At 36.2% G+C, this 8,430-nt stretch overlaps 1 protein-coding gene across 1 annotated transcript; it reads left to right on the top strand.

Annotated features, from left to right (window-relative positions):
* The first annotated feature begins 369 nt into the window (after positions 1–369).
* Positions 370–6,060, top strand: LOC136816379 (uncharacterized). Its single transcript, XM_067072708.1, has 4 exons — positions 370–2,699; positions 2,991–3,189; positions 3,685–4,515; positions 5,074–6,060. The coding sequence occupies exons 1-4, from the start codon at positions 370–372 to the stop codon at positions 6,058–6,060; spliced, it is 4,347 nt and encodes a 1,448-aa protein (XP_066928809.1).
* Positions 6,061–8,430: the final 2,370 nt, after the last annotated feature.

Consider the following 8,430-nt stretch of genomic DNA (forward strand, 5'->3'; position numbering starts at 1 on the left):
AATAATAAAGAAAAATATTGGATGTTAATCACTTCAGTGCTGAAAATTCAATCTAGATTTTGACTAGCTGCTTGATAATATCGTAAAATTTGATAAAATATTGGATGTTAATCACTGCAGTGCTGAAAATCCAATCTAGATTTTGACTAGCTGCTTGATAATAACGTGATTTGATAAAATATTGGATGTTAATCACTTCAGTGCTGAAAATCCAATCTAGATTTTGACTAGCTGCTTGATAATATCGTAAAATTTGATAAAATATTGGATGTTAATCACTTCAGTGCTGAAAATCCAATCTAGATTTTGACTAGCTGCTTGATAATATCGTAAATTTGATAAAATTAGTTTGAAACTCATTTTGGAGTTATGTCTGAACCATCGGAAAATGAAGCGGCTCGTCAGTCTGATTGGGATAGAAATGTGACTAAGCGGAAGACCAGAAGATCTGATAAAAATTATGATTTTGAGCTTTTTGAGAGACAGAGGTGTAGGCTTGATGCTGAAATTATGAAAAGATGTGATCATGTTAATGAAATGTTGTTGAAGTCTTTGCCATCTAGTTCTGTTAATGATGAAATCATGGGTCTAGATAAGGCTTTTGCCGAATTGCTCTTTGTATGTGAAAAGTTGAAACCAATGATTAATGAACCACGTGAACTAGATTCGTTTTTGGCCAGTGTAGATACCGACATTTTCTTGACTAAAAATTCTGCCATACGTTATGCTAAGGAATCTGAAGCTAAATCTATCACGAAATCAACAAGGTCGTCGGGGAAGAAATCTTCGTTAGGGGCAACTAGTTGTTCGTCAAAGAGGACTTCTCCAGAAGAAAAAATGCTCGAGAATGCTACTCAACTGGTTAGTCTAGAAGTTGAACTTGCCTTTGCTGAGAGGAAGGGTGTTAGTGAAAAGGATCGTTTGCTCCTTGAAAAAGAAGTTGCTAAGAAAAGGGCAATTTCTGATATTTTTGAAAATTGGACGTTGGGAAATTCCAACTTCGAGAAAAAGGCTACAAGAAAAAGTATTCCTATTTCTTCTAAGCAAATATCTAGGCCAGAGTCTGTATCTAGCCATGATAGTGTCAATTTTTTGCCAGCTCCACCTTCTAAACCTAGAACACGAAGTGTGAGAAGAGTTTCTAAGTTTCAAACGACCGTTGATACTGCTGATATTTCGAATGCTCTTTTTGATCTTGTTAAAATGCAAGGTGCTCCTGCGGTTAAACTTGAGGTTTTCGAGGGTGATCCATTGGAATATAGATCATTCATAACAAATTTTGAAGAACTAGTTGAAAAGAGGATCTCTGACAGTGAAGGACGTCTAGCTCGCTTAATGAATTTTACTGAGGGAGAGGCTAATGACTTAATTCAGTGTTGTCTGTACTTAAGTGATGGTTATAATCATGCTAAGTCTCTATTGAAGAAAAAATACGGTGATCCCCACCGAATTATGACTTTTTTCAAAAAGGAACTAGATCGTTGGGAAGCTATTAAACCAGGAGACTCCTCTGCCTTTGGTAAATTTTATTCATTTTTACTTAAGTGTGGTTCCGTCATTGAGAATAAACTTTGGAATAGTTTTGATACGGCTGATAATCTTTGCATAATAACCAGTAAACTTCCACTGCATTGTCGTGATAAATGGAATAGAAAGGTGATAAACATTCGAACTGAGTCTGATCGTGAGCCCTGTTTTAAGGATGTGCTTTTGTTCGTGGAAAATGAAATGATAGTTGCAAGTGATCCACTTTTCTCAAGGGAAGCTTTTAAAGATCGGTTTTATGATGATTCTAGAGTTGGTCGTAGTGATTTCAAACCAAAAAGATTACACGATAGAAAGGATGGTACAAAGGGTTATAAGACGTTTCTTTGTTCGGCTTGTGACGTAGACCATGATATTGAAGTTTGTCCAATCTTTAAAGGGAAAACAATGGAGGAAAAGTTTCGATTTATATTGAAGGAAAAGCTTTGTTTCGGATGTCTTGAAAAAGGTCATCTTGCTTCAAGTTGTAAAAATCGAAGAACTTGTCTGGTTTGTAATAAAAAGCATCCAACTATTACTCATGGAATGAGATTTCGTCATCCTCCACGTCTACCTCCTAAAGACTCGAAGAAAGACAGCTCTGAATCTAAAGAACCTGATGTCAGACCTTGTCCTAAAAAGCCTGAAGTTTCAAATCCACCTGTTAGTTGTATTTTGAATAAGGATTCTGAAAGAAACATTAGTATGTGTGTTGTTCCAGTTATATTACGTCATGAATTGTCTAAATCTGACATTGTTACATTTGCTGTGCTTGACAATTGTTCACAAGCTTCCTTCATTTCTGAAGATATTTTATCAATGTTGTCGATACCAACTGAACGTACTGATTTGACTGTTGACACAATCACTTCCTGTAAGACTGAAGCCTGTCATGTTGTATCTGGACTGAAAGTGAAAGGATTGCATGCTGGTGATGGAAGTTGGACATCTCTACCAAAACTTTTTAGTAAATCTTACATTCCAGTTGATCAAAGTGAGATTCCTACATCTAAGTCTATTCAAGCTTGGCCCTATTTGAAATCTATAGAGTCTGAACTTCCAAACACTGCTTCTTTGAAAATAGGAATTTTGGTTGGAGGAAATTGTCCTAAAGCTATTGAGCCTGTGAAAACAATTGCTAGCCAAGATGATGGTCCCTTTGCTTACAAGACAAAGTTAGGCTGGTGTGTCGTAGGACCAATTTGTTCTCCTAGATCTAAGTCTGTAGCATGTTGTAGAATTTCGGTAAATTCTAATGGTAGATCCAATCATCTGTTGGTTGAAGAGCCAAGAGTTAAGGATTCTGGAATTGAGACTATGCTTAAGAACCTATTTTCTATTGAAACTGTGCCTGAAACTCGCATGTCTGATTTTGAGGTATTTTCACAAGATGATCTGCATTTCCTTGAAATAGTTGAGTCTTCAGAGTTCATTGATGGTCATTATCATGTTCCACTACCATTTAGAAATAAGAATCAGTCCTTCCCTGACAATTTTCCACAAGCGTTGAAAAGAATGGATTCGTTGAAAAGAAAACTTGAATCTTCTGCTCAGTTTCACTCTGATTATGTTAGTTTCATGAAGAATATCATCGAGAAAGGTTATGCTCAAGAGGTTACGTCATCATATCCTGAGGGTCAGAATTGGTACATTCCACATCATGGTGTATACCACCCTACGAAGAATAAAATTAGAGTTGTTTTTGATTGTAGTTCGTCATACAAAGGTTTCTGTATGAACAAAAGAGCTTATGCAAGGTCCTGATCTAGCTAACCATTTGATTGGAGTTTTGATGAGATTTCGCCAGGAACATGTTGCTTTCACAGCTGATATTGAATCTATGTTTTTCCAAATCAAAATTCCTGAAAGTCAACGTCGGTTTCATCAATTTTTGTGGTGGAGGGATGGTGACTATTCCAAGCCACCTGTCACTTATGAGATGAATGCTCATTTGCAAGGAAGTACTTCGTCACCAACTTGTAGTAACTTTGCTTTGAAAAGAACAGCTTCTGCTGGTGAGATTGAATTTGGTTCTAAGGCTGCTGATACACTTAGAAAAAATTTCTATGTAGATGATTTACTCAAGTCTACTGATTCTGTTGAGTCTGCTAAGTCGCTTATATCTGACGTGTCAGGTCTTTGAAAAATGACATCTTTCAGTTTGAAGCACCTGATAAAGTCTTTGCAAAAACACGTCGTGGTATGCTTTCTGCTTTGAATTCGTTTTATGACCCATTAGGTCTTATCTCTCCGTTTATCTTGAAAGGTAGATTGATATTTCAAAGTGTTTGTCAACTTCCAATCGGTTGGGATGACCCTGTACCGAAGGAATATCTTGTTAAATGGGAGAAATGGATTGAATCTTTATCTGATTTGAATTCTTTGAAAATTGATCGTTGTTTCAAACCTAAAGAATTTCGCGAAGTTGTAGAAATTAGTGTCCATCATTTTTCAGACGCTTGTGATTATGGCTACGGTGGTTGCTATTATCTTAGATTCGTAAATTCTGATAATTCTGTTCATTGTTGTTTGATCATGGGTAAATCACGTGTTGTACCTGCAAAGAGTAATCATACTACTCCTCGTCTTGAATTAATTGCTGCTACTCTCTCGTCTCAGATTGCTAAATTCATTGCAAAAGAATTGGATTTCGAAATTGCTTACGAATTGTTTTGGTGTGATAATACCTGTACATTGGGTTACATTCGAAATTCTAGTAAAAGGTTTAAGAAGTTTGTATCGAATAAAGTGTCGCTTATCACTAAATCATCTGATTCGTCTCAGTGGAATTATGTTGATTCTGTTGATAATCCAGCAGATCATGCATCTAGAGGCTTGAAAGTTAAAGGAGATGATAAAAAGCTGTCTGAGTGGTTCAATGGTCCAAGTTTCTTATGGAAAAATCCTTTGAGAACTGAAGATTTTTCGTCTGATATTGTATCTGAAAATGATCCTGAATTAGTCAGTCCAAAAGCAACAAAGGTTTTGCTCGTAAAAAATGATCTTGTTGACATAATAAGTTATTTTGAGAAACATTTTTCTTGTTTTTTGAGGATGAAAAAAGTTATGTCCTTTATTCTTCTGTTCATTGAAAAGTGTCGAAAAAAGAATCGTAAACGTTATAGAAAAACAAGATCTACACCTGAATTTAAGTTTGATAGTCTTCTGTCAGTTGACGTTTTATCCAGAGCAACAACATGGATTTTTAAACTTCTTCAAGAAAAATACTTTTCTTCTTTGTCTGATTCTAAACTTGTTTCGTTGAATGCCTTTTGTGATAAGGTTGGTTTATTTCGTGTAGGTGGTCGTTTGAGGAGGTCTGTACTACATGATTCTATCAAATATCCTGTAATCATCCCTCAAGATTCAGAAGTTGCGAAGTCAATCGTCAGATTCTATCATGAGAAAGTTTTCCATTCTGGAAGGAATGCAACAATTAACGAGATAAGGGACAATGGTATATGGATTAGTATTCTGTGCTCTCTTGTCAAGTCTGTTATCTGGAAATGTTTTCTATGTCGTAAGCTAAGAGGTAAATTTGGTACTCAGATTATGGCAGATCTACCTATTGAACGAACTCTTGAAGCACCTCCATTCAGTTTTTGTGGTGTTGATTTGTTTGGTCCCTTCCTTGTAAAGGAACGTCGAGCGATGGTTAAGCGTTGGGGTGTGATGTATACGTGTTTGTCGAGTCGAAGTGTTCATCTTGAGTCTGTCTTTTCTATGGATACTGATTCATTTATTCTGTGTTTGAGACGTTTTATTTGTAGAAGAGGTTCTATCAGGATGATAAGAAGTGATAATGGTACGAATTTTGTTGGTTGTCAAAGTGAGTTGAAAGAATTGTTTCGGAGTCTTGATCATAGTAAAATCAAATCGTTTTTGAGAGATGAGTTCAATGCTGATTACATCGTTTGGGAAAGGAATCCCCCATATTCGAGCCATTTTGGTGGTGTTTGGGAGCGTCAAATTCGTAGTGCTCGTAATGTTTTGAATGGTATTCTGTTGACACATAGCCAATCGTACAATGATGAGTCTTTCAGGACATTGCTGTGTGAGGTTGAATGTATTTTGAATTCTCGACCTTTGACTGTGGAGAATATCTCCGATCCTTTGAGTTTGAAGCCAATAACTCCAATGATGCTGCTGACTGGAAAGTCCAAGATTGTGTTACCACCACCTGGTGCCTTCAGTGATTCATCAGCTGGATATTCACGAAGACAATGGAAACGTGTTCAACATGCTGTCAACGAATTTTGGACTCGTTGGCAAAAGGAATTTTTAACAAAACTTCAAGAACGAACGAAATGGACGAGCAAGAGACGAAGTTTTCAAATGGGTGATATTGTGCTGCTAAAGACGAACGGCAAGCGAAATCAATGGCCGCTCGGGCGCATAATCGTTGCCAATACGGACGAACACGGTGACTGTAGTAAGGTGACAGTTAAAACATTGTACGGTGAATTCGAACGACCTATTTCGAACGTTGTGCTGTTGGAAGAATGCGATTCCCCACCGAGGAGTTTTCAAGATTAAGAATCTTGAAGGGGAGCCAGATGTTGATGGCAGAAAAGCCATCTTTAATGAACTTTATAATTTAGTTTTAATTATGTTTAATTTGTAATCCCGGGTGTATATAAGTTCTTTTGTTTAGTGTCTTTTCATTTCATTGCGTCTCATGAGGCTTCTTTGTTTTGCATTGCGTCACATTCCCTTGCGTCTAGATAATTGCCCCTCATGGGAAATTAGATTGGGTTTATATTTTGTAACTATTTTGTTTGTAAACTAGTTCGACACAGAGAGAGTAAGAGAGCGTTTTTGTGTGTTGTGCTAGTAGAAGCAAAATTATTTTTACTGTCGTTTTTACAAGAACTTGAGAACTTGACTTTACATTTTTCGTTGTCTATTTTCTGTTTGGATTTCTAGTTTTCTACTTAAGTTCTTAATATTTCGACCAGTCATTAATAAAACCTTTTCACAGCCACAGTGGGTGTAAAAAATCTCAAAAGTTAATAAGCGGGAGGGGTTGGAATAAAAATGTCCTGGGTGGAAATGTTTTGAAAAGGGGCTAATACAGAATAATCAGGGCAAAAGGAACTTTGCAAAATATTTTCCTAAAAATAAATAAGCAGGGGGGGGGGTTGCAATAAGTATGTCCTTGTCGGAAAACTTTCGAAAAATTAATTAGCGGGGGGACGCTTATTAGGTACCTGAGAGTGTATGTATTTTTTTTAATTTTGAGACCCCCACCTAAATTTAGGGGGTAATAATATGCATTTGAACAATATTACAAAATGAAAATGCATACCAAAAGCTGGTTGTAGATATTCCTCCTCAACTGAGATGTTATCTGAGTCATCATCATTGAATGGTGTTGACTTTCTGGAGTTAACTGCAGTTCTCTGTAACACAAGCAAGAAAAATAATATCAATTTTTCAATTAGTTCAAACTTGAGTCTATACTTAAGTTGGCTATATTGTTTGAGGTTTTGGGTCATTCCTAACCCACCACTGATTTGTATTAAACCCTGCACAGTGTGAACCCGTCCCTTTTTTAAGGGGGATCCAACTTTTCCAAAAGTGGTTTATAGGGGGATAAGGAAATTTTCCGAACAAAGTTTAGATTTTAAGGGAGGATAGCAACTTTTGGTCAAATTATCTACAATATTTTAAATTGATTTAGATATTTGGTGTGGGCCAGCTAAAAAGCAAGTGTAAATAGCAAAATTTTCGCCTGCAGCACTATTTTTAACACTTTTTTCATATAATTTCAATATAAATTTCAATGTTTTTGGTTTTGAATGACTGGTGTATCCCTCTGCTGCAAATAGCGCGGGTTGGAAAAGTTTTTAAAATAGGGGGATGTACACATATAGGGGGGGGGGTTAAATAAAAATGGGAGGGGTTCAGACCCCTCTGCACACTATGCCCTGCACAAAACTATATTGACCATCCTTTAATTGCAGTATTTTTGAAATGTGGCAAATTTACCTTTGATTTGGAACAACCATATTGTCTGAATCTGAAGAGGGTTCATTGTCTGAATCTGAACAGCCCTCATTATCTGTAGTATAACGGTTACGTCTTGGTCTTTTATCTTGATAAGTACTGAATTGAAATTGAAAAAACTCTTTCTGAAAGCCAGCGAATTCCCATCAAAATTATTAAACTTAATCAAGGTAACCAAAAATTTAGTTAGAGAATAAAAAAATCAAACCAGGATTGCACAAAACCACAAAAGGTGTTGGGTCTGATGCAAAATACATAGAAGGAGAAAGTTACCTGTTTTTTGTGCTTGAGTTACTATCTGAACTCTCTGATGGCGAAAAAGTTTTCCTGAAAAATAAAAAAAAAGGTGAGCCTGCTTTTTTTCACTTCATGTGGTAATGCTTATGCTTAATGAATATACACAGGAAAAAATCTGCAAGTCACATGGGTATGAAAAGTGATCTTCACACCTGTAATTCTGCACAGATTCACATGAAAAAGAAAATAACATCCAACCCTTTCTCACTTGTTAAATCGAGTATCTTACTTTTTAGACTTTAAATAACAAACACAATCATTTCTCATCCTTTGAGGCAGAGTCTTATTGAGTATCCCGAAAGTATCCCACTTCGATTTAACAATAAGAAACACATTATAACAAAATAATATAACAGAATTAAAATCACCTTTTGTAGCCCGATTCAATGATGTCACTGTCTTCTTGGTAATGCGTGTGTAGATAGTTTTCACCTCTAAAAGCAAGAAAACATTCCTTGATAATTTATACAAGGCAATTAAGAAAAATTAAATGATCAAGTGTCAAGCTGTTTCTGGTGGTAAGTGCTAAGGCAAAGTTTATGATACACTAGCAATGCTTGAAAGAGGTAAATGTTGGCATTTTCTCAAAGAAGACGCCAT

This window comes from Clytia hemisphaerica, unplaced genomic scaffold (assembly GCF_902728285.1).
Source record: "Clytia hemisphaerica strain Z4C2 unplaced genomic scaffold, Clytia hemisphaerica genome assembly, whole genome shotgun sequence".
Lineage (NCBI taxonomy): Eukaryota > Metazoa > Cnidaria > Hydrozoa > Leptothecata > Clytiidae > Clytia > Clytia hemisphaerica.

What these genes read in the sequence shown, in the direction of transcription:
- LOC136816379 (XM_067072708.1), top strand. Translation starts at nt 370, where the DNA reads ATGTCTGAACCATCGGAAAATGAAGCGGCTCGTCAGTCTGATTGGGAT. An exon ending in GGTACATTCCACATCATGGT is followed by an intron (nt 3,190 to 3,684) that starts GTATACCACCCT and finishes GACATCTTTCAG; the next exon opens with TTTGAAGCACCTGATAAAGT. An exon ending in AAGCAACAAAGGTTTTGCTC is followed by an intron (nt 4,516 to 5,073) that starts GTAAAAAATGAT and finishes TTTGGTACTCAG; the next exon opens with ATTATGGCAGATCTACCTAT.